This window comes from Ammospiza nelsoni, chromosome 16, assembly GCF_027579445.1.
Source record: "Ammospiza nelsoni isolate bAmmNel1 chromosome 16, bAmmNel1.pri, whole genome shotgun sequence".
Taxonomy (NCBI): domain Eukaryota; kingdom Metazoa; phylum Chordata; class Aves; order Passeriformes; family Passerellidae; genus Ammospiza; species Ammospiza nelsoni.
Genome location: NC_080648.1, coordinates 15,750,828 through 15,775,348, shown reverse-complemented (window position 1 = coordinate 15,775,348; position 24,521 = coordinate 15,750,828). Strand labels below are relative to the sequence as shown.

At 50.2% G+C, this 24,521-nt stretch overlaps 1 protein-coding gene and 1 long non-coding RNA gene across 2 annotated transcripts; one reads left to right on the top strand and one right to left on the bottom strand.

Annotated features, from left to right (window-relative positions):
* Positions 1 to 1,551: 1,551 nt before the first annotated feature.
* LOC132080684 (uncharacterized) lies at positions 1,552 to 2,379 on the top strand. Its single transcript, XR_009419593.1, has 2 exons — positions 1,552 to 1,638; positions 1,747 to 2,379. It is a non-coding gene; the product is annotated as an uncharacterized LOC132080684 (long non-coding RNA).
* A 16,247-nt stretch (positions 2,380 to 18,626) lies between these two features.
* On the bottom strand, positions 18,627 to 23,659 carry LOC132080699 (pancreatic secretory trypsin inhibitor-like). Its single transcript, XM_059483947.1, has 4 exons — positions 23,556 to 23,659; positions 22,079 to 22,119; positions 21,396 to 21,508; positions 18,627 to 18,768 (listed from the first exon to the last, which is right to left on the bottom strand). The coding sequence occupies exons 1-4, from the start codon at positions 23,608 to 23,610 to the stop codon at positions 18,699 to 18,701; spliced, it is 279 nt and encodes a 92-aa protein (XP_059339930.1). The 5' UTR covers positions 23,611 to 23,659; the 3' UTR covers positions 18,627 to 18,698.
* Positions 23,660 to 24,521: the final 862 nt, after the last annotated feature.

Below are 24,521 nucleotides of genomic sequence, written 5' to 3'. Positions count from 1 at the left end.
TCTGCTCCTGGGCTGAGCTGAGGTGTGGGTGATGCATTTGTCACAGTGTGCTGCTGGGAATACGCCTAATTTGGGAGTTTGATAGTCCAGAGGTAGAATGAAAATGCAGATTTGATGAGCTCCTTACCCTTGCTGATGGGACCTTTCCTGGCTTTGAGAGGATCAGCAAGTTGCTTTCCAAAATACATGAGGAAGAGAAGGACGTTTTGTTAAAAAAAAAAAAAAAAAGAAAAGGAAGACAAATGAAAGCTTTGCTGTAGTTTTCTTTGTACATTTTGCTTGTTTTTCTCTTTGGTTGTTCATATTTTTGTTTTTTACCTTGAGTACGTCCTGCAGGAATAGAGACTTGCATGTCAAGTCTTTAGCTGTCTTGTGAAAAGTGAATTTTTAAAACTGCCTTTTTTTTTTTTTTTAAATAAGCCAAGGATCCTGGGCATGAAGGTCTGTGCAGAGATGCTGTGCAGAGCAGGTGCTCGGGGGCCCATCAATGTTCACCATTTATTCCCTGGCTATTTCCCACCGTGGGGGCTGTGCACAGGAACCCTGGGGTCCCCCTGGGCCAGGTTTGGGGGTCTGTGATGCTCCAGCCCTTGCCTTGGAGCATTATTTTCCTGTTTTATTTTCCTGGTTTTTTTTCCCTGTTTTTTCCCTGTTTTTCCCCCTGTTTTTTTCCCTGTTTATTCCCTGTTTTTTCCCTTTTTTTTTTTCCCTGGTTTTTTTTTCCTGTTTTTTTTTTTTTTTTTTTTTTTTTTTTTTTCTCCTGGTTTTTTTTCCCTGGTTTTCCCCCTTTTTTTCCCTGTTTTTTTCCCTGTTTTTTCCCTGTTTTTTTCCTGTTTTTATTTTCCTGTTTTTATTTTCCTGTTTTTATTTTCCTGTTTTTATTTTCCTGTTTTTATTTTCCTGTTTTTATTTTCCTGGTTTTATTTTCCTGTTTTTATTTTCCTGGGGTTTTTTCCCTGTTTTTTTTCCCTGTTTTTTTTCCCCTGTTTTTTTCCCTGTTTTTTTTCCCCCTGTTTTTTTCCTGTTTTTTCCCTGTTTTTTTTCCTTGTTTTTTTCCCCCTGGTTTTTTTCCTGTTTTTTTTTTTCCTGTTTTTTTTCCTGTTTTTCTTTTTCCTGTTTTTCTTTTTCCTGTTTTCTTTTTCCTGTTTTCTTTTTCCTGTTTTCTTTTTCCTGTTTTCTTTTTCCTGTTTTTTTTCCTGTTTTTTTTTCCTGTTTTTTCCCCCTGTTTTTTCCCCCTGTTTTTTTTCCTGTTTTTTTTTCCTGTTTTTTTTCCTTGTTTTTTTTCCCTGTTTTTTTTTCCCTGTTTTTTTTTCCCTGTTTTTTTTTCCCTGTTTTTTTTTCCCTGTTTTTTTTTCCCTGTTTTTTTTTCCTGTTTTTTTTTCCTCTGGTTTATTTTCCTGTTTTTATTTTCCTGTTTTTATTTTCCTGTTTTTATTTTCCTGTTTTTTCCCCTGTTTTTTCCCCTGGTTTTTTCCCTGTTTTTTTCCTGGTTTTTTTTCCTGTTTTTTCCCTGTTTTTACCCTGTTTTTCTCACCCCAGTTCTCTCCTTACAGACACAGGGTCTCTTGTGTACAGAGCTGGCCTGAGCTGGAGAATTCCTGCAGCAGCGTCATGGAAAACACCACAGCACAGAACGAGGTGGGCTGGGGAGTTTTTCAGACTGAGGCAGCAAAGCCACGGGGATCTGCTGTTCCTTGGCTTCAGGATCCTAATTCTGGCTCTCTTCTCCTACACCTTCGATTACAGCTCCTATAAGGCAGCTGAACAACCTGCTGTGCAGCCTTCCTCCACAGGGACTCATGGGCATATTTTGAAAACCTCTTTACTCCAAGCCCCCACAAAAAAAGGAACCAAACATGCTTTGGAATAAGGTACTGGAGCAGATGACTTAGAAATGGCTCTTGCAAAGCACTGGTGTTGGATGCAGGCATATGTCCCCTGATTCTGTGGACTTGAAAGCAAGTAAGCACACTGATTGTGGGAGCAGGTCTTCTTTCCTTCTTACAGAGATAAAAGCCAAAGAAGGCTGGATTTTTGTGGGAGAGAGAGCTTTTTGAGAAATGCCCTCCTTGAAACCTCTTATGGAAATAAAACAAACATCTACAGCTGGGAAAACGAAAAAAAGCTGTCCTTCCCACAGCCTGGGACAGTCAATGCAAAGCTGGGATTTGTTCTGTGTGTCAGGACATGAGGGGTGTAGTGTCCCTATGGATCCTGTCTGGAGAGGGAAATAGGGAATTGCACAGAAAAAAAGAGCTCCTGAGGGTGGGCCACAGCATTTGCTGCAGTGTTTCTGGTGGGTGCTAAGAGTGGGGGATGTAGAGGAGGGTAAAATGGTAAAATGAGCATTTGGGGCTCAGTAATAAATTGAGAAAAAGTCTCAACGTCTCCCTGGGGTGATTTTAAATGGGCTCTGTGTGTTTGAAGATCCAGGGGGGCTTGCAAAGAGAGGGATGTTTGTCCAGCTGGGATAACAGTGCTTTTGGGCAGGGATTCAGTCATATCTAGAGCTAACACAGGATAAAATTCTTTCTGCAGCAGCAGAGCTGTGACCACTGGGGCTACTTCACTTTCTAGAGGAAAGCTAATTGTTCCTTTGGGAATCGGGGCAGAAATATTCCTTGAAATATGACCAAACTCTTGGCACGTTCTCTGCTGGTGACAGCACTGCAGAATGCAGCGGAGATGAGTGCTCCTTATTCCCAATTTCCCTTCCCAACCGGGGATTCCCAAGGACTCTTGGATGATGGTGGTTTTTGAGGATGTCAGCGTCAGGAGCAGCTCATTGAATGCTGGCATCAGTGCCTGGAAGAGATGGGAAATGCAGCCAGGGTTTTCCTTGTTTCCTGGAAGCTGTGCTGGGAGGATGTGACTCCTGGCTTCTCCAGGAGGTGCAGGGCTCCCTCCCAACCCTCTGCACCCCAAGAAGGGCCTGTCCCAGGGAAATGAGTGTGCCGGTTCTGACTATGGAGTTCAGGCAGCCTCTGCCTGGATTTGGCAGGCAGGGGCACTTTGTGACATTCATTTCTTGTCTCTGGGAGTGTGGAGGAGTCTCAAATGTCCTGACCTTGTGCCATGCCTGCTGTGACACTGAGAGAGTGGCTTGTGCTCTGCTAGTCTGGAGCAAAGAACACTTCCCCCTGCATTTCACACCAAAGTGATGGGAGCACGATGAGAGAATTGCTCTGGTGCCTTCAGGTGGAACAAACCCACAAAGCAAATTGAGCAAGTCGAGGCACAAAAAGGCTGAAGGTTTTTAAAGGGAAAAAGGAGCCCTGGGTGTGCTGTGAGCCACGTGCTGGCCCCTGAGGGCCTGGCAGGAAAGACAAAGCTGCCAGGACCTTGCTTGGTTGTTTTGGGGTTTTTTGAGCCAGGTTCATCTATCCTGAGAAAGCAGAGTGCTGTATGCTATGGGCCAGATGCTGGTGGCACAAGCTGGGAGGTGAACAGCTCTTGAATATGACTGGCAATGAAAATCACATTTGAAAGCCTCTGTGGAGCTCTTCAGAAAAAATCAGAGCAATTTACCTTGGCCCCCAATGAGAATGCCACTGACAGGGCCCTGGCCAGCCCTGTGGGGAGGGTGAGTTCTTGAGGGAGACAATTCCCTGTCCCTTGGCAGCACCCTCTGCTCCCCTCCAGCTGCTCTGTGTGCTCCAGGTACAGCCCTGGGGGCTTCCCCAGGAATTCCTGCAGCTCTTCAGTGCTGCCCCATGTAGGAAGGTGCTGGTGTGGAGGGAGAGGCTCTTCCCCTGGGTTCTCACTGGTGTGCAGAGGTGGAATCCTCTCCCACTTCATCCCTGATCAACTGAGCTCATGTTTCCCTCTCAAGGATCTCCATTCTCCTGCCTCCAGAGCTGTTTCTCTCAGATTTTTGCCTCCCCTGCACAGAGAAAAGTGCTGATCTCTGACTGCTGCTCTGTGAGGTTCTGGATGGGCATTTTGGGTCTTTCTGCCTTGATTTTTTGGGACTCTGATTGTCTGCCTTAAGGAAGCTGTCAGAGCCTTAGAAATGGTTCTTTGCCTGATTGCTTGCACAGCACAGAGACAGCAAAGCCTGCTTGCTCCAGCTTCCCCACTCAGCCTTTCAGGGAAGGTTTGAGAGCTTTGTCAGGGCGTCCTGTTGTGGAGAATTTGGGGTTTTAATTGCACCATCTGTTTTTCCTCTCAGCTAAGGTTTGCTTGAAGGGTCTTGAAATGCAAACAAAGCTGAAGAGCACAAATCTGGAGCCATGCACACGAGTAGGGGCTGAGAGAAATGGGTTCAGGATTTTCCCATTGTTCCACCTCCTCGGATGGAAGCTCATGAAGTGAGAGTGCTCAAAGTGCTGCCTCATGTGCAGAGCACATTGAGGAGCCCCCTGAAACATTTAGAAACAGAGCAAGGAATGAGAATGGTGCTGTGGTGGAGCTGGAGCACTTTCTAGTACCAGCTTTGGGTTGTTCAGCTGTGTTTGGTGTGAAAATGGCACAAAATGTTCCATTTTCTAAATTCTTGGGACATCCTTGAAAAGAAAATCCTGAACATTTTTGGTTGATTCAAAAGAAGTACTGTAATAAAACTGGGATGGTTGTCTTGTTTTCTAACATTATGTATTTTAATCTAGATCTAAACTAGATATTTTATTTTATAGAATTAGTGAAATATATGGCAAAATATCCTTGAAATAGATAACCAATGGGGGAAAAATTTTTGGCAACAAATTTCTGAAGGAGAAAATCAGAAATTTTAGGAAAATTCATAAAAATTGAAGCACTTCTGTAGAAAAATCTGTCTCACAGAGCAGCTTTTCATGTGGAAATCTGCAGAGCTGTGGGAGCTCCTGGGAAAGGGGTGTGTGAAGCAGGCAGAGGGATGCTTGAAAGGAGATGCTTTCACTGACATATGTCAGCTGAACTGACACAAATCCCAGCCCTATATTTTGCTCTTTTTGGAGATTTGGGATAGCTTTGTGTGTGCATCCAGGGGGCTGGAAAGAGGCAGAGAGCTGCAGCAGCCAAGCGCCCTGGGCTGGATGAATTTTCCAACCATTGTTTAAATGTCACTTTGTCGAAATCCTTTTGGACATTTTGTTTGTAGATCAGCTCCTGCCCTTGCACAGGAAGGCTGGGAGCCTCCAGAGCTGCTCTCAGCAGGGCCTGGTGTTACAGGTGATGTGTGTTTTGCCTGACACCAGCCAAGCCTGACTGATTATTTGGAGGAGAATTGGATGGCAGTGCAGAGAGACTGCTATTAAACTGGACACCTGTGGATCCTTCTCAGTGTGCCTGTGTGCTACAAGCCCACACAGGTCTCCACAGTGTCTAATGCCAGCAGGAGATGTTGGTGTCACACTTTGGACTCGCACAGCATAATTATCATCTCACCCTTTCCTCTTCTCTCAGTGCGATTTGCTGCCACAGTGTTTTATTAGCAAAAAGGAGGAGGGAAAAAAGTCACTTTTCCAGTGTACATACAGTAATAGAGATGTTTGTATGGCAGTTGTGAGTGGCGTAATCTTGGTTGTTAGACAGCTTTAAGTGGGATTTGAAACAGGCAAAGATGCCAAAATAAATAGCAACGAGGTAGATGGACTATTAGGCACAGCTTGTTTGAATTGCTCAGTTCAGGAAGAATTTACCTGGTTTGTGATGCACTGGCAGCACTAAATGAAAAGGGAAAAAGGGGTTTTGCCCTGGTGGGTTATGCCAGCAAGGAATGAGCCAGCACCACATGTCAAGTGTTGCACCAGACAAAACTTTTGGAGCAGCTGTATCTGCTCAGTGCTTCCTTGGCTGTTGGGCTGGGCTTCACCTGATCCCCATGGGGAGAAGGTTTGGCACTGTGCTCTGAGCCTGGAGCCCAGCCAGGTGCTCATCTGCCCATCCCTGGAGAAACACAACCCCAAGGGTTGCTCATGACACTTTATCTTTGCTTGGTCGATCTTGACGTTTTTCTAGAGCAGGACCTTTGTCCTGATTTTTCGGTCATTGTAATCCGCAGCTGGTTGATTGAAATGACAAAATTTGACTGAAAAATTACCCATTCACCCTCCAGTCCCAGCCTGGGCTGCCACAGCCCCAGTCTCACAGGGGAGCAGCTCATTCCACACTGGTGTTTGGTGCTTGGGCCACTGGAGCTGAGGTGCCTTTCACACCTCCCAGACCTGCAGACAAACCATGCAGGCAGCTTTTAACCACAGCATCACATTTCTCACCTGGAGTCCCAGTGTGAACCCTGGTGAGAGGACATGAGGCCACGGGAGAGGGTCCACAGCAGAGCAGGTGATGCGTGGGAGGACACGTGTCCTGCCAGTGGAGAGCAATATTTTGTATTCCAGCCAAAAGTGGCTCATCTTCGTGCCTCTTCTGGAAACAGAAGCCTCTCTCCTATCTCCAGCAATGACCTCTGCACATGTGACATTCAACAGAGAAAACCATAATTGCATCAACTAGTGATTTCCAGAACAAGAGCTTTCCCAAGGCTATGTAAAAATGGCTGGTGTTTGTCAGCACCGACTGCACAAAGAAAACACAAGTATCAGGGCCAGCTGCTTTGCATATTTTTAAGTCAATCTGCTGCTGGTAAAGCTCTAATTGACCAGCCTCTGACTTGGGAGCCCTGGCTGTGTGAGGCAGGTGCCTCTTTGCAGCCATTGCTTGCCTCAACTTCCACCAGTCCACTGGAGGGGTTTTCTCTCAAACTCTCTTTTTCATTTCTAATATTATTTCTGCCCATGTAATTACTTGTTTGCTTAATTCCTAAAGAGAAAAGAAGCAAACTCGAGCAACTTGGCTGAAAAGACAGATGTAGAGCTGCTTCTATACAGGAGACCATTAGGAATTAATTTCTGACAGTCTTGGCTTGGTGCAGTCCAGACTTCATTAGAGCATTTGCAAAACTCCTCCTGGCAGTCAGGCACGCAGTGGAATAATTTGTATCTCCCTATAGATTTTACTGGGATCTGCCTCTGGGTTTGGCTGGTCTCATTTAGGAATGTTTGTGTTGTTTGCTGCTGCACAGAGGGGACTCTTTGTGCTGCCTTTTGCATAACAGAGCTGTGTGTGCATTCAGCAGGGCACACAGGAGCCCACTGGCTGGGGAGGTGGTGTGTCCTTGCCCTGGTTTGTAGGATGGATGGAGAAGCAGGGTGAGAAGACGACAGGACACTGCTCGTGGCCATGAAAAGATCTCAGCTTGGTGCTTGTGTCTCTAGTGTAAAGGAAAGGGTTTTGATCACAGAGGTGAATGGGTGGAGCTGGGCATGCACCCATCCTTACCTAAAACAGGCTGTGCCCAGCTGCCCTCTGTGTGTGGTGTGGTGCTGCAGCTTCTTAAGCACACTCAGAATCATGTGGGGTTTTCAAATCTTGATCAGCCAAATCACTAAAAAAGCTGAACCCAGCCTGCAGTGCCTTTGGAGGGGTGGAACTACCTGCAGGAAAACTCCTTCTAGCTTTGCTAAATATAACAGAAAATACCCAGAGCACAACACGTCTCTTGGGATGGAGAGGGTGGACAACTTGTCTGATAAGCTGCTGGAAATGTGAATTTTGGCCTGGTGTTAACCCCTTCAGGTACCTGTGTGGTACTAGACATGGCATTAGTGTCACTTATGTGCACATAATTATGTGTAGCAACTTCTTTCACATAGTTTGAGGCAGTGAAATGACTGTAATTAGGCTGCCATATATGACATAAAGATAAAAAAAAATCCCCCAAACATGGAACACATTAAGAACCTTAGAACTAAGAAGAATTTAAAGAACTTTAACATTTTTAAATGTGTTTTATGAAAACCAGAGGCCTGGCAGCAGTGTGGTGTGACTCTCCCAGGTGCCACAGATGACTCGCAGGGGTGCTGGGGCTCCAGATGTCCCCTCCTGTTGTTCCCTCCCTTTGTAGTGATGCTGCAGCAGCCACACCTCCCTGTGGGGAGCTGGCCCCGCTAAAAAAGTCAGACAACTCTTGCTGAGATTTTTTTTTTTTTGGGAGAGAAAGAAGAAAAGAGGAGCCACCAAGGATCAGGACAGCGCCTGTGGGGCGGTGTGGGAGCCACAAAGGGAAGGAAACCAGAGGCTCCTGCAGCAGCAGCAGAGCCCAGCTGGCCCCTGTCCCTCCCGTGGAGCTCCACAGGAGCTCTGATCCACGTGTGGCAGCCAGCCCAGGCTTTGGCAAGGCAGGACGCTGTGCTGGGGTTATTAGCAGGTTCCCATAGCGCTGCCCTCCCCAGGCATCCTCCCCTGCCCACGCTGACCTGCCTGGCACAGGCTGCTGGGCATTCACCAGGAGCTCTGTCCCTATTTCAGCTCCCAGCGCAAACACCAACGTGAATCTTTGAGCAAACAGGCAGGCACTGGAGGGGAGGGAAGGATTAAAAACTCCGAATAATGACTGAAATGTCAGACATTTATTATTAAGTCGGTCCCGATGTTGACAGCTGAACATTCAATATTAAAAGCATCCTTGATCATAAAAGCCAAAGGCAAACCTGATTCTTAAATATCCCAGTTGTTCTTTTTTGACCTACTTTTTGATGTCTTAAGGAGGAAGTAAAATTTTGGGAAATATTTACAGACACGGGAAACGCAGGATTTCATCACGGCTGGTGACTCCACGGATCTGCCTGGGGCAAGGACAGCAATTAAAGAGCAGGAGGGCAAACAAGTCTCACATTTCCCTTTGCAGAGGCAGGGCTGGAAGAGCAGGAAGTCACCAAGTCTCAGCGTGAGGCTTAGAGGGGCTCCGGCGGCTTTCAGGATGTTCAAGGAGTGGTCATGAGCGAGGCTGAGGTTTGACAGGCTTTGCCAGGAGCTAGAAAGGTGAAATGATCACTGTTGTGTTGTGCGGCAGTGAAGCAGAAATGCCAAAGAACTGCTCTGAATAATGCATGGTCTGTGTGGGTCACAGTCTCCTACAAGAAGGGCTGGTGGAAAAGGCCTGATGGAATTTACCCCAAGCATCAGATTTTGGGTTTGGATTAGGGTAAGAGCAGAAGGCAGCAGCAGGAACAGGGAGAAGGAGAGAACATCTGACCTAGCTGGAGATGGAAGGGAGGGAGAAAATTGTTTACTGAAGATTGAGGCAAAACAGGACAAGTGTGGAGCTCTTGCAATATGTAAAAAGCTACTGAAAAAAGGAAGAAAATGTTGGTTTTTTTTCCTCTCTCTCTTTCTTAGTTAGGAGAAGATGTCACGAGCCAAACCAGAAAGACACAGATGCTGGGAAATGGTTTATTGCGGAAGTTGCAGAAATTCCATTACTGGAAGCCTTCGAAAGTGGAAAAACACCTGACACACCTTTGGCCTCCTTAGGCCCCTTCAAGCTTTATTTTTACTAATTGGTGATATTACCCTGAAGCTAGAGAGATGGCACAGCTGCTGATGGCTTTTTGGAAGGGTTCAGCTCCAGAGCTGCAGAGTCAGGCACTGCCAGAACCAGCCCTGAGCTGAGACCACAGCCCTTGGTGGCTGAGTGCTGGGGAGAGGATGGAGGCTGTGAACAAAGAAAGGCACCTCTGGGTATTCAGTTAGGATCCTTGTGCCTTGTGGAAGCAAACCAGACTCTTCACCAGTTTTCCCATGGCACAGAGTGATTTTTGTGAGGTTCAGGAGGGGTGGCAGAATGTGAATGAGCTCTCCAGCCCAGCTGACATGGTCCAGATGGGTGTCTGGGACAGTTGTCCCCTCTGTATGTGCCACACAGAGGGGCTGTGACCCTGCCAGGGCAGATAATTCCTGCCTGGCTCTGCCAATGGGGATGTGATGCCCCCAAATCCTTGGCCATGACCTTGAACTGTGGAGGGGGTGGCCAGGCCCTCAGATCCCCCAGCAGAACCACCCAAACTACCCAAAATGTCCAGATTTTGGTGCTGGATATGGGGGAGCTGGGAGGATCTGAGGGGATGGCATCAGTTTTGTGGCACTTCACATCTCCACACACCTCTCATGGTCACGGTGCCCTGGGGAGCTGCACAGCTCTGTTCTCTTGATGAAGGACATATTGTGCTGGAATCACAGTGCTTGGCTGGCTGGACCTTTGGGGCTAAACCAGCCATTCCTATGTACTCATTTAAATTTCATTGATTTTTCTAAAGAATTATTTCTCCCTTGATGGTCTAGAAATAAAACCTCTTGCCCTGACTGGCTCAACAACCCCATGATTTCTATCTATTGACAAGGTGGTTTTCACACTGTCTCAACACAGGCAAGCTATTCTTCAACATGCTCGATCAGAAGAAGAGAAAATTACATTTTATGTGTCTCCTGCTGCTTCCTGTTACATCTCCCTCCCCTCCTGGATTTCCAGAGGCAGGTGTTTGTGCAGGATCTCATCTACAGGCTGGGAGTGAGTTGCTCAGCACCAGGTTTTCACAGGAATGTCTCCTCTCGATGTGGGCAGTGCCCAATTAGGCACATTGCCAGGCTGCAAGTTTGCAGTGATATTTTTAATATTCCTCTGAGGCTCCTTTTTGGTCTCTGGCCTTATCTTTGCTGAAGAAAAACAGCTTGTGTGGCTACTCCTTGTGGCCCTGTCTGATTTGTGGCTGATTTCTCGAGGTGCAGCCAAATGGGTGCAAGGCCAGGGGGGACACGGAGTGGCACTGACCCTTCTGTGCAGAGCACACGTGGCAGGCTGGTGACCTGGAGTCCAGGGCTTGCTTGGAGGCTTCTCCAAACTCAAACCCTTCCAACAGCAGCAGCAGAGAGGGAGTGTGGAAGGTGGTGCGGTGACCCTGCAGGTGTGCTGGGTTACCTGGGGATAAGGTGACAAAGGTGCTGTTTTCCAGTTTCCACTTTGGTGAAGACCTTTCTGACCATTATATATTCAGTCAGGGGTTTGGATGTGGAAGCCTTCCTGGCTTTCAGAGTTACAGCTGCACTGTTTCCAGCTGCAACCCTTGGAGACCCAGATCTAGAGCTCGTTTCCTTCCTTCAATTTCAGTGGGTCATCCCACCAGTGTTTTGCGCAATCAAGCAGGAATCATGGGCTTGAAATAGGCACAAAATCCCGAGAGTGATGAACTGTGGCTCATGGAAGCCCGTGCACACCACGCCCCAATGAACAGGAACGTGTTTTTATGGGAAAATGCTCCTTTCCCATGTGGGGAATGGTTGCTGGGGGTGACTGCTCTCATGGGCCTTATTTTCAAGAGTGGCAGTTTAAGTATGCAACTTTAAATATATGTTTCCTTGTCCCAATGCCCTATTTAGGCCAAACTCTGCCTGTAAGAGAGCTGGAAAAGCCTGGACCTGCCTTTGAAGTCACTTAGCTGCCTCAAGGCAGGATTTGTCTTTAAAAGGAGTTGGATCAGGATAGGGAGCATGTCAGTGCTGCAACCAACAGAAGTTTGTCTGCCCCAGTGCCTAAAGAGGTGAACAGAACTTTTCTTAATAGCTTTTTGGGAAGTCATTTGTAACCGGATAGTCTCCTTCCTTTGCCAAGAGGTTGGGGCTATTTGTGGCTCTGGACTCAAAAGCAGAAATAATGGTGCACTCATTATGACCAAATCAGTGTATGCTTATTATTTCAATTTTTTCTCAGAAATACCTTGGCCTTGAGCTCTATCTTGGTTTCTATGCTCTACTTGTCCCTCTCACACTACCAGGCAAACTGGAGAGCTCAGGCATGTCAGTGATTGTTTCTGAGCACCAGAATTAGGAGATCCTGTTGAATGGGAGAAGCTGAGCTCAGGGCACTGGAGATGTCAGTGGCTGGAGAAGGGCTGAAGGCAGAACCCTGGGGTTCTGTCCCATGCTGGTTTGATTTGGTTTGATTTAAGAGGCTGTAGCTGAGTCTGAATGGTTCCTGGGACTTGCCAGCAGGAAGGATGTGTGTGCTGTTCCCTAAAACAGCCCCTCCACACTGGCAGGGCAGGACCTCTCCTCCCCTCTTGCAGTGTGTGGGCTCTGCTGTCAGCTGGAGGAGAGCAGCTCCTGGTGCAGAGGTTTTCCTGTTTTGCCCTGGCTGGTGTTGCTGCAGGTGCAGTGTCCTGAACCAGCAGAGGCCACCACCAGAGAGTCACCGCCTAAAGCTCCATCCCCTTGGAAATGTGCACTGAACAATCCCTTTGGCTACCCAGTTCCTGTGTGCTTGTGACCAGGAGTGAGGTGAGCAAAGAGAGAACTCCTGCCCAAGCCCTGGGGCAGCCAGAAGCATTTGCAGCCCAGCAGCAGCTGCAGCAGTGCTGGTGCAGCTCCCTGTGGTGCCCTGCTGGGGCCGGATCCAGAGCTCTGCCAAATCCACAGGCATTGGCACTCTGAGCCGGGCATCTGTGCCATCTCAGTGCCATGTGCAATAACTCATTCCCTGCCTTGGGACACTCCCAGCACGTGGCCATCAGTGCAAGGGCTGTGGGACACCTTTCTCTGCCCCAGCCATGCCTTGCCTATGCTTCAGTCCTGCCTTGGCTCTTTCACCACCATGTTTCAGCCCGTGCTGTGCCCACCTTGAGGCATCCTGGCATTTGCTTTCAGGTCCTGGAATCCTGCTTCTGGAGTTAAACACCATCTGAGGGCATTGTTGGGGGACAGAGCCCCAGGGCATGGGATAGGGCATGTAGAGAGGCTGCTGCTTTCCCTCTCTGTATGGATAATGGCTTCAGAAAAGGGGGCTGATAGGGGGTCACTGATTAATGCATCAGATCTCAGTCCATGAGAGTGATGCCACCTGCAAGCTGGACACTTACACTGACCTAATGCCTTTGTGGCTTCAAGCCACATTGTACCATCTGCCAGCAAAGGAGAGCTTCCCAGCACCCCACCACGCAGGTGTGGGGGTGGATCACCACCTAAATCCGTGCCAAGGTGTGCCAGGAAGGATCCAGCCCTCTCTCAGAGGCCAGCAGCCTGTTTGGGCTAAACCTCACACGCGATTTTCTATTTGTGGCGCCCTTTTGCAGCAAGAAAAGCGCTGAAGTGATTGGAAAAAGTCTGCAATCCAGCCCTGCTGAGCCGTGCCACAACAACAGGTTATTGTTCTGGCACAGGTGAAGGGCAGGACCTTTTCCTGGGAGCTTTCCTGGGAGCTTGTGCTGCCTGGCTGGGAGGAAGCGGAGCTGCTCAGCTCTGAATGCACCTGCCGCGCTAATGCCGACTGCAGCGCCGGGAGGGCTCCAACAGCCTGCAGAGCCCAAGGAATGCAGCTCCACGTGCCAGCACCCTGCAGAGCTGCCCCTTCCAGCCCCTCCTGTCCTTGCTGTACGTGGAGTGTGCCTGAAGAAAGATAAAGGCCAGAAAAAGTAGTGTTGAAACATTGGCAGGGCTGCTTTGCTGTCTGCGGAACACTTTGGATGCTCCCGGCTCCTGGAAGTTCCTGTCCTTTGATAGGGAGAAATGCAAACTATTGCTGTCATCTGACTTCTCTGTAGCAGCTCAGAGACATTAGAAAGCAAAAGCTGGGATCTCACTTCAAATGTGCAGCTTCAGTTGTGGCTATTTGTGCCATGTCTGTGGTTATCAGAGTGGTTTCAGCCTGCCTTTGAGAAGTGTCCACCCTCTTATTTAACCATGATCCTGCTCCAGCCTCACCAAGCCTGGGGACAGCCCCTCTGTCTCAGTGCAGAGCCACTTCCAGCTCATTCCTACACATTTGCCAAGGACAGCTCTTTCCCTACGTAGCCCGAGCTGTGGATTAGATGAAAGGAAATTTGCAGTTTAAAAGCCTCCTTCCATTTCAGTCAGACTTTCCCTTTGCAGAGTATTAAGAGTGTCGTTTCCCACTCAGGTGGAACCAATTGGTATTTCCTTCCCTGGCCTCAAGCTTGGCAGCGTGACCCTGTGCCACAGCCGTGCTGCTGTGCTGGGCTGGCAGCTGCCTCCCCACCATGACAAAACTGTTTGCATTTGCTGGCACTGCTGACATCTCTCGTTGAGGCTGTCACAACAGCAGCAGCTGAAGTGGCTCTGTACCCATCAAGGAGAGCAGGCTCTGGATCTGTGCCCTGCTCTGGGCACTGGGACACCTCTGTCTGCATCCTTTGCCAGAGGGCAGAACTGGGAGGTGGCACGTGGGAGCATCAGAGCACACAGGAGCCTTTCCAGCAGCAGATGGGCTCCCGTGGGGTGTCTGCAAAGGGGAGCTCTCCTTGCCAGCCCAACAAAATGAGTTTAATCCAGCTCCCCCAAAACAAGTCTCCTAGAACTGATCATGCCTTGTGGAAAGTGCCCTCCGGCAGCTGCAGCAAAGCTGAGGAAGGCTCTGCTGATTTCCAGACAGGAAAAACAAATCTGATGTGGAAAATGTGGCTGAAATAGAAGCCTTCTTATCGGGGGAATGTTGGGGAAGGCTGCAGTGGGCAAAGGGGGTACCAAAGCTGACTCTTCCAGGCAGGCCTGGACACAAGAATGTTTTGCAACTACCAAAAATTCAGGGCTTCTTCTCAGCTTGGGTCTTGCATTTCACTGAAGTCCCTCAGTCCAGTTATAAAGCTGAATTCACAGTGTGCTGCCATGACATCATGAAGTCAAATGCCACTGGCAGTGGAAATAGATATTGCCTCCCAGGTGGGAGCTTCAGGAAAGTGTTCCAGAAGGTGGAGGGGGAAGGGCTTCCCAGGCTGAATTTTACAAGAATTTTTACTGGCAGAAAAGTCTCAATTTAAAGAAACATGTTTTCCTGATTTGAAAATGCTCCCCTGGGCCTTCTGTCCTCAGCTGTCTGGATTCTGTCACTCTTGTGACATTCCTGAGGCTTGGCAGTGCCCAGGGCTGCTTTGGAGGCACAGAGATGCCACCCTGCTTTGAGAAGCTTCCACCCAAACAGCAAATCCTGGTGCAGGATTGCAGGGGAGATGCCCCTGGATGGCAGGAGGAGGGAGAGGAAGGGAAGCATTGCCAGCTTCCAAACCAGCTGCTCCTCCCGAGGATGTGCTGGTGCTCCCAGGGCAGGCAGCTGGGCTGGGCCCTGGGGGTGTCCTGCCCTCTGCAGAGCCCTGGCTGCCTCAGGCACTGAGGTTGTTTTGGGAATTTACCCTTTGTGATTAAATTACTTGTTATTGCAAGCAGCGTGGCACTGGGGCAGGAATTGAGGCAATGGAGCAGGAATTGCAGCACTGGGGCAGGAATTGAGGCACTGGGGCAGGAATTGAGGCAATGGAGCAGGAATTGAGGCACTGGGGCAGAAATTGGGGGACTGGGGCAGGAATTGTGGGGCTGGGGCAGGAATTGTGTTGCTGTCTTCTGCCTGACCTTCTTCAGGGCAGTAAATTCTGAGCCCTTTGTACCATCCTTAGGGATTCTCCTCATCCACCATGTGCTCTTGGCCTCATGCATTTTCTGCCCTGGCTGAGCCCTCCGGGAGCAGCCAGAAAGGAAGGAGGAGGGAGGTGGATGGCTGAGCCCTTCCACTGATTAGGCAAATCCTGTTTTTCCCTCACTGCGCCATTCAAAACGTGTTCAGGGCTCCAAACACATGGCCAGAAGCACTGCCCTGGGAAGGAGCCTGAAGAGCTGCAGTGATTTACACAAAGCAACCAAGAATTGGAGCCATTGCTCCTGTCACTGTCCATTTTGTTTGTCCCTGCCAGCTCACCAGCACTGGAAGCAGCATCATGGAGATGCAGGGAAGCGAGCTGGTGTCTCAGAAAAGTCAGGCTTGCTGCTGGCAGGACAGCTCCAGGCTCTGCTGGGGATCAGATGGCAGAGGAGCAGCTTGGATGAAGCATTCCCTTCCTCAGCTTCAGGGAAAAACTCTTATGGGGGAAGAAGACTGGCTTTTGAGGATGAGCCTAAACTTTGCACCTGCACTCAGATTTGCCCTTGTTCAAGCCAAAATTGAAATATGAACAGGAGCAATTCCCTCCTGGAAAGTTGCCACTGTTCTGCCTGATGTGCCCCTGCTGTGCACAACAGCAGAGTGGCCCCTGGCCTGCTGCCTCCCATAATCTGCAGGCTGATATGGACCTTGCTGTGAAACGGATGTGGCTGACATTTAGCAGGAATGCCAGTTCTCATCAGAACAGTGCCTGGGGAGACGCAGGCTGTGCTCAGCCGTGCGGGCTGGCGAGACCTGCTGCTCTGCAGGCTCGGGCAGCACCTCACTCCATCAGAGAAACGCTCCTGGCTAACACTGGGTGATGCTTCCCAGAAATGGCATGGGCAGGAAAGATGTTTTGCTTGGCATAAACTGGCCTCAGTGCACATTTCAGTGTTCTGCTGGGTGGAAGGAATCAGCTGGGATGAGTCTGGGGCTTAGGTGGGTTTAGCCATGCCAAAAAAACCAAGAGCAGTGAAAGAAGTGTAGGGAGGATCAGCTTCCCCTCCTGCCAGCCTCACTGGCAGAGATCTCCCTGGATAAAAGCTATGCTCCATTTCTTATGATGCAGCAGAATCAGCAATATCCCAGCTGTGGGAAGCATCTTTCCAGGATCCCCTGTGTCCAAAGATGTCAAGGCAATTCACAGTCCCGAGCCTATTTGGGACTACCACCTTTAGTGCATTAATTTTACATGTGGGCAAAGTGACTCGTTTTTCATCTCTCCCTCGGCTGCAGACACTCTTTGGCAGATCTGAGAAGAGGAGCCTGTGCTTCCCCCCTCCAGCTGCATCTGAAATCTGAAATGAGCACTGGAGCTCTCTCAGATGGATTATGCTTTATTTTTTTTTTTAAGTTTTTTTTTGGTGTTTGTTTCAGCCACTTCATAAAGAAAACTCATCTTTCTACGCACAATGAAGTCCAGGATTTCCTATGAACAAAGCACTGGGTTTGCCCCAGACACCAACAGTCATTTACAGCAGGGCTGTGACTCATCGGGAACCCCACGAGGGTTTGACCCCAACTCCAAGTGCTCCATCCCAGGCTGTTTGGGCTGACTCACGACAGCCTTTGGCACAAGCAGGGAGTGGCCAGCGCTCCAGGAGCAGCCGGCAGTGCTGTGACACTGACCCATCCCTCCAGCGCAGGGCGCACCCGCCGGCGCCGCTCCTGTCCGAGCATCCCCCAAACTGCCCGTGGGTCCCCGGAGGGTGACAGGGACCTGGCGAGGCCTCGGACACCGCAGCTCAGCGGCTCCCAGGCTCGGGCAGGGCTGGCAGGGCCAGCACCGCCCGGCCGCGCATCCCCCGCGCCTCCGCCAGCTGCGGATCCAGCTGCGGATCCAGCTGCGGGATCCAGCTGCGGATCCAGCTGCGGGCTCGGCTCCGGCAGCGGCCCCGGCTGCGGAGCAACAGCGGCCTCCAGCGCCGAAAGCGCCTCCCGCGCTCCATCCCGGACCCGCGCCGATCCTGGACCCGATCCCCATCCCGGCCCCGCTCTCCATCCCGGACCCGCGCCGATCCTGGACCCGATCCCCATCCCGGCCCCGCGCTCCATCCCGGACCCGCGCCGATCCTGGACCCGATCCCCATCCCGGTCCCGCTCTCCATTCCGCACCCGCGCCGATCCCGCACCCGCGCCGCGGAGCCACGGAATGGGCGCGCTGGGAGCATTGGAGAGCATCTGGTCCAACCCCCCCTGCCGTGAGACCCTCAACGAGACCGGGTTGCTCAGAACTCCCTCCAGCCTGATCTTGAATGTTTCCATGGATGGGGTTCCACAACTTCTCTGGGCAGCCTATTCCACTTTCTCACCACCTTCATGGTAAAAATCTTCCTGATATTTAAGCTAACCCTGCCCTCTGTCAGTTTGAAGCCATCCCCACTTGTCCCATCGCTCCACGCCCCTGTAAAAAGTCTCTCTTGGTGCCCCTTTAGACACTGGAATGGGCTCTGAAGTCTCCCAGGAGCTTTCTCTTCCCCAGGCTGAACATTCCCAGCTCTCTCAGCCTGGCTCTGTAGCAGAGGTGATCCAGCCCTTGGAGTGTCTTTGTGGCCTCCTCTGGGCTTGCTCCAACGGTCCCAAGTTTTTCTCGTGTTGGGGGCCCCAGAGCTGTGCAGCACTGCAGGAGGGTCTCAGCAGAGCAGAGGGGCTGAGTGCCCTCCCTCATCCTCTGCCCACAGAGCTTTGGATGCAGCCCAGGACAATGCTGGTTTCCAGGTTATGAGTGCACACTGCTGGCTCCTGTCCAGCCTCTCATCCACCAGCACTTTCATTCAAATCCTTCTTGGAAAGGCATCTTCCATCCTCCCAGCCCATAGCCCTCAGGCCAGGTCATCAGTGCCAGCAGCAAAGCTCACCAAGGCCAGTAGAGGGGAAAAAATATTAGAATTTTGCCTGAAAAAATGGAATCTTTTTGGTTTTCTGAAGCACTGGGAAGCTGTGACCGGCAGGACAAGTGTGAGGCTGGTGACTCTTGGTGCACAGGGACCATGTCATGGGGCACTGGCACATGGACAAGGCTGGAGATGGGTCAGCATGGAGATGACTTGTTGGGTTCTTTCTCCTAGCAAAGGCTCTGGAGCAAGGCCTTTAGTGCCCTGTATTTAGCAAATGCAATTGCAGGTCATGAGAATGCTAAAAATCTATTGCTCGACCACTGGAAATCTAGGAAAGGAAAACAAAATTCTTGATGCAAAAAAAGAACCTCCCTGTTCTGGCAGAGCCTGCCTCCCTCCTTGGGCACATCCCAGGCTCCTCCCTGGGGCTCTGTCTGTAATTTGCTCCCAGCTCTTTACAGACATCACCAGAGCAAACCACATTTTCCAGGAAGGTGCTCTGAGTGTTGGGGAAAGGGGGTCGCTGTGTGTGTAAGAAATCCCAGCACAAGACGTGGCGATGCTTCCATTTTATTGGGGTTTGATGGGAGAGGGGACAGCTTTGTGCCCTGATCTCTCAGCCCAGTTTAAGCCAGGTTGTTGCGGGGAGTTTTGCACATTCCTCTGTTCCTGATGCGCACGTGGTCGTTCCTTTGCCTGCAAGAGAGGTTAAAAATGTTGGGGGGCTGTCCTCGGGTCCCTGAGGCACAGCAGAGCCTGGCTCAGAGGGCAAAAGGCAGAAAGAGAGGAAAATACTGCTTAAATCATCATCTAAGTGTTATTCACAGCAAGCAAGGCCACATATTCTTGACAGGGAGTTCAGGGTTACCATGGCCATGTGTTAATTAATTCCAATAAGCTCAAGAGTGCTTTATGACACCTCCTGGCAGGATAATTCACCTTCGTGCTGCAGGACAGCGCTGAGACACCTCCAATGCCTGTCTGACTGCAGACAATAAAGGTTATGATTTTGTTTTGTAGGGTTTTAGAAACAAAGGACTGCCACTGTGCCACACTTTGGTTTGGCCTGCTCCCAGCCTTCCCTCCTGATTGCTTTTTGCAGCAAAAGTGAGGAAAATATTAAAAAGATATCTTTAAAAAACTATTTTCTTCTTTTTGCCCTATAGTGAACACGATTCCTATGAATTGTTCCTTTCTCACACGGAATCATGATGTTCTCCTCTTTGGAAAGACAGATCCATTTCACAGGTGCGTTAGAGAAATGCTGGTGAAATGATTTTCCTTTTGCAAGAGGCGTTTTGCATGCTGGTCACGGTGAGGTGACCAACGGCGACAAGTGAGACGCCGCTGCCACGGGGACCCGCCAGATGCTCAGACATTCCCAGGCTCCTTGCAGCCTTCCAGCTCTTGTCAGGCCAGTGGCACTCACAGAACTGCAAATGACACTTCATCCTGCCTCCTGGCTGAATGGTCCCCATGGGCCAGGGCTTTAGAGATGAGGACACTCCATTTATCTCTCCCCCAGGACATTTGGCGCCAGGCAGCTCCAGAGTCCTGAATGAAGCTCCAGAGCCCAGATGGCCCCGGCCAAGAGGCTGCTCCTAACCTCAGAATTGCATCACTGGGGAACAGAACAGGGGAGCTGCAAGGCTCGGGGCCGTGGCCCACAGGAGCAGCACATTTCCAGCTGCAGCTGCTCACAGCTTGCACAAGAAGGAGTTTTGGGAGCTCTGGGAATGCAGTGCCTGTCAACACAAGGCAGATGCAGCACCAGCTTCTCATCCATCCCATCCCTCCTCTGACTCTGAATACACCACCAGCTCAGTCTTTCCCTTTCTTGTACCCCAATTTCCCTTCTTGTGAGCTCCCATCCCCTGTGAAGCTGCTCTCTGCCCTGCTCTGGGGAGATGGAGCATCCTGGATGCCACTTTGCCCAGCTGACTGTGGAGCCTTCCTCCCTCACTTTACCCTGCTCTTGGTCCATGGCCAGAGCCCTAATGATGTTGTGTCTGATGAACCTCCCACCTCCATCTGTTGCACAATGCAGGGACAGCTGGTGCTGGGCTGCTGGCTTCCAGCAGGGTCATTACCACCCTGCCAGGCCGTGCTGGGTCATTAGCTGTGGTGCCTTTGCTGAGGAGATCCCACTCAGCCTCTCTCTGCCTGACTGCATCACGCTCAGCCTTGAAAGGTGAACCAGCAAATGCTGCAGAATATGTGGCAGCAGCCTGGGTTAATGAAGCAAAGAGGGGACAACACAACTGACAATATTTATCCAGGCTCTTTTTTTTTTTTTTTCCTGGTGATCTGGATTCTGTTCCTTGCTCCTGCAGAGCTAGCAGGGAGGCAATGCTCCTGAAAGCAGAATTTTTGCTCCACAAACCCACGCATCCAGAGACAGAAAAGCTGGACTTTGAGCTTCTGATACATGATGGCAGATGGGCCTGTGAGCCTGATCACCAGAAATCCCTGCCTACACCAGGTGAAGCTAAGGGTGAAGCTCCCTTAGCCCTGCAGACTGGGGCATCTGGCTCCAGATAAGACTCAATCTTCCCAAAAGAGATTTTTGAACCACTTAATAGCACTGAGTTGGAAGTAATTCCTTCACTTGTCTGACACAGAGTGCTTCCAATGTATAAATATATTTTAAATTACCTAGGGCCCAAGCCAGATGAAGTGTATCAAGTCTTGCCAGAGACACCCTTAGCATTTGGACCTGGCCTTCTGCTAGAACAGTGCAATCTGGCACCAGCACAGATTAAATATAAAACTCATTCTTAAAAATACCCAGAGCAAACTGTGTCCTTTCATATGCAAAGAAGACAGAAAGCAGAGCTCAGCCATAAATTTCTGGGGTGAAAAAACACAGTTTTTTCCCTCAACCACCACACATCTGAGGTCATCTGGAAAAATATTCTTCAGCCCGTGTGCTAGATCTGGGCAGGCTTGGAGGACTTTGCCATTTGTCTGAGGTCCTGGATGCCTGCCAGCTCTCGCTGCTGCTTGGCAGCTGCAGGTGTGGGGAGATTTTTGCTCGTGGGCAGCGTGTGTGCTGCGAGCTGCACAGGATTCCTCAGCTGGAGCCTCACACAGGATTGCTCAGCTGGAGCCACACAGGATTGCTCAGCTGGAGCCCACATGCTCAGAGCAGCGGGAGCAGCAGCTGTGCAGGAGGCCAGACCCGTGCCAGATGTGCTGGGCTCACTGCCCAAACTCCACCCAGCTGTGTGCAGACAGCTTTCTTTCTAGGAAATCCCAGACATGTGTGTGTGGTAGCCCTCATCTCTGTGGCATTTAGACTCTCAGCAGCTCCAGATACTCACAGGTTGTGCAGGCACAGCAGGCACTCGTTGCTGTACAGGAGGTTATCCGTGCCACAGATGGGGTCAAACTCCCTTGTACACCCTCTCCCCAGGTTGAAATTCTCACAAGATGGCTGGAGGCACAAAAGGTTAATTTGGAAAATGTTAAGCCTGTTCTCAATTTAGCAAAGGAGCTTTGCTTTCCCAGAGAGGTGCACATTTTGTCTGTCTTTGTAACCCATCCTCAGAGCTCTGCTGTGAGTTCTCAGATACACTGGGACCATCTGCCACCACGTCCCTTGGCCAGCTGAACTCCACCTGGCTCTGCTGCACACCCTTGGGAGTGACAGTCCAGAGTAAATAGTGCTCTATGGGTGCTGCCTGAGCATGTTCCTACCAGGTTTTATTTTTATGCCACAGCAATACCTGTCCTCACTTACAAGCCAGAGACTAAGGGGACTCCTGACTTTCTTGGCAGGAAACAGCAATACCTGGCTTTTAAGGAACTTTTCTTGCAGTGTTTGGGGGGAATGCAGTGGAAAACCAGTATCATCACTGGGACTTTGCTGTGGCACTGCAGATGGAAGGGCACTGTCATTTTTGGGCTGTCAACCCACTCTGCTTCAATATATTTAGCAAAGGTGGCTCCCCAGTGTTTGGATTAGTGCTGTCTCACTTGTGCCATGTAAAAGAGGAAACTTTACCTCAGTTCCTCTGAAAGCAGCTGCATCCATCTCGGCATTTCCTAGAGAAAGAGGAGAGAGAGAGACAGAGAGAGAGGGAGAGAAGAACCTTAGCACCCATCACTCGGGCTGGTTTCAAGGGGGACAGAATACAGACAGTTTAGGCTGAGGACTGCGTGTCTTCACTTAAACACCTTTGTCCTAGAAAATAATTTCTTCCCTTGGATCGCCCACGTTTTCCAGCTGAATCCTTCCCTGCTGTGTCACCCTCCTTCCCCTGGCAGGAACATGTAATGATGCAAGGCAAAGTGCACTTCCAGAGATGTCACCTGCCAGCTGTCAGGTAGCTAAGGTGGCTTCTGTCCTGTCTTACCACATGTTCATGAGTGCCTGAGAAACTCCTGCTGGCACTGGACAGGTGCTGCAGTAAATCCAGGGCGATCTTTCTGCTGTTATTCCATTTTTACCACAAGCAAGCAGAGCAAAAGACAAGTTGTTGGAAGTCTCTACTGGAAGGAGACCCTGAGGTCTCACATCAAAGCTGGTGGGATCAAGCCATGACTTTGGGCTTCCCCATGGAGAAGCTGAGCTGGCAGCTGGGATCACAAGGGTGGAACACGTGCTGGGTGTGTTTTGAAAAACAGCCTGAACTTTTTTTTTTTTTGGCAAAAGACACAACTGAGAAGATGATCCTGGGTTTTTTTATAAACCCAGAAGTCATCTACATGGAGGATTTATACTACATCTGTATTAACAACCAGCACAGCCCAGTGGCAGTGGAGCATTTTGGTGCTGAGGAGCTGGTAGCCACACTGTTTAATATTTCAGTGGTTTTACTTTGGGCTAGCACTGGTCCAGACCCAGGAGCTGCAGCTCACTACGTGCTCAGCTCATCTGAAATGAGCCCAGATTTTGTGCTCAGACAGCCCTGCAATGGCAGCCTCTGTGCAGTAAACAGGATGGCAGAGGACCTGCTTCAGAAGCACCCTCCTGTTTGGAATGAGCCCACTAAAGCAGGACCTGAGGAGCAGCAACAGCTCGTGTTCTCATCCCTCTGCACCATATGGGATTTTGAAAACACAGTTGGCTTAAACATTGGCTTTGGTAGTGAGAGCTGCATTTTCCCTTGCATAGATTCATTTCCTGTCTTCTTGGATTTGCTTTTTTAAAACCAGAATAGCACCTATTCACTCTGAAAGGATCACACTGTCCTAGAAATCACCAGTCACAGGACAAATCCCACCCCTAAGAAAGAGCAGCAGGTCTGCTCACTTTTGGGAGCAAGTGCACCCTTTCAAAGCCTTTGAAAGGCTACAGGTTTAATGCACAGGTACAGGTACAGGTGTAATGCACACTGGCCATTGCAGCATTCCCTGCCCAGGGCCACAGCAAGGTCCCAGCACCAGCTGGAACCTTCCCACACTCACCTTCCCATGTGGCAGACCTGGGAGCTTTAGCAAGGAGAGGAAATAGCTCCTAAGCAAAATGTTGGACTCACCTTGGTAGAAGAAGAGTGCCAGGGAGAGGAGCAGGAAAACACCAGCTACCTTCATGGTGGAGGTGATGTTCTACTGAGCACAGCAGAGGGAAACTGGGACACTGCTGGGTGTGTCAGAGATCCTGACTCTGGCACTCTGCTGGGACCTTTATACCTTTCCCCACTGCTGGCAGCACACCACAGAGCCAGCTCCACCCTGCAGGGCTGTGGTGACAACATTGAGAGCGTGGGGACAGCACCAGGTGGCACCTGGCTCATTGGAGAGCGCAAGGATGAAAGCTGTGCCAAGCCAATGGAGGAAATCATCCTTATCTGCAGCAAGGACTGGGGCCCTGTCCCAGGTGTGGGGGTCAGCCCTGGGTCTGCGCTCCTGCGATAAAGCAACAAAGAACCAAGATTGCAGAAAAGGGCAGGACAGGGAAGTGCAGTTAGCAGCTCTGTGGCTTTGATGAATGACCCCGCTGTGCCCATGCAGGGTGAAGCTCTCTGCTGGAGCCACCTCGGGGTGAAGATGGCTTTGATGCACACACACCTTCCCCGCTGTGATCCACAGAGCAGACTGGGGGTCTGCAGCCCCCCTGCCCTCCCTGGACAGGCAGAATGGCAGCAAGGATGGCTCTGAGAGCACACAGAGCTGTGCCTTGGGCTTGCTCGTGGCTGCGGATCCAGGGCTGCTGTTTTGACTGCGCATCTCCGACTGCAGACAGCAGCTGAAATGAGCTGCTGGGTCAGATGCTGCTCCCTTCCCCTCTCCCTGCCTGCATTGGGAGTAAACCCTGGGGATTTCCCACACTTACACCACCAGTGGTGCATTGCAGAGAGTGGATCAGTCCCCCGGGGATTAGAAGGATTAATTAATGTTTCTAAAGCACTTTGATATCTCAGCCATAAATCACTGGAGAAGTGCAAAGCAAATTATTACTAATGGGGGCTTATGACTCAAAGACAGATTTTTAATTAGCTGAA

Bases quoted from the DNA above. Each gene is read 5' to 3' on its own strand.
- LOC132080699 (XM_059483947.1), bottom strand. From the start codon at position 23,610: ATGAAGGTAGCTGGTGTTTTCCTGCTCCTCTCCCTGGCACTCTTCTTC. The intron at 21,509-22,078 runs GTAAAGTTTCCT...TTGTGCCTCCAG, and splicing joins CTGCTTTCAGAGGAACTGAG to CCATCTTGTGAGAATTTCAA. The intron at 18,769-21,395 runs GTGAGTATCTGG...CCTCTCTTGCAG, and splicing joins CTGCTGTGCCTGCACAACCT to GCAAAGGAACGACCACGTGC.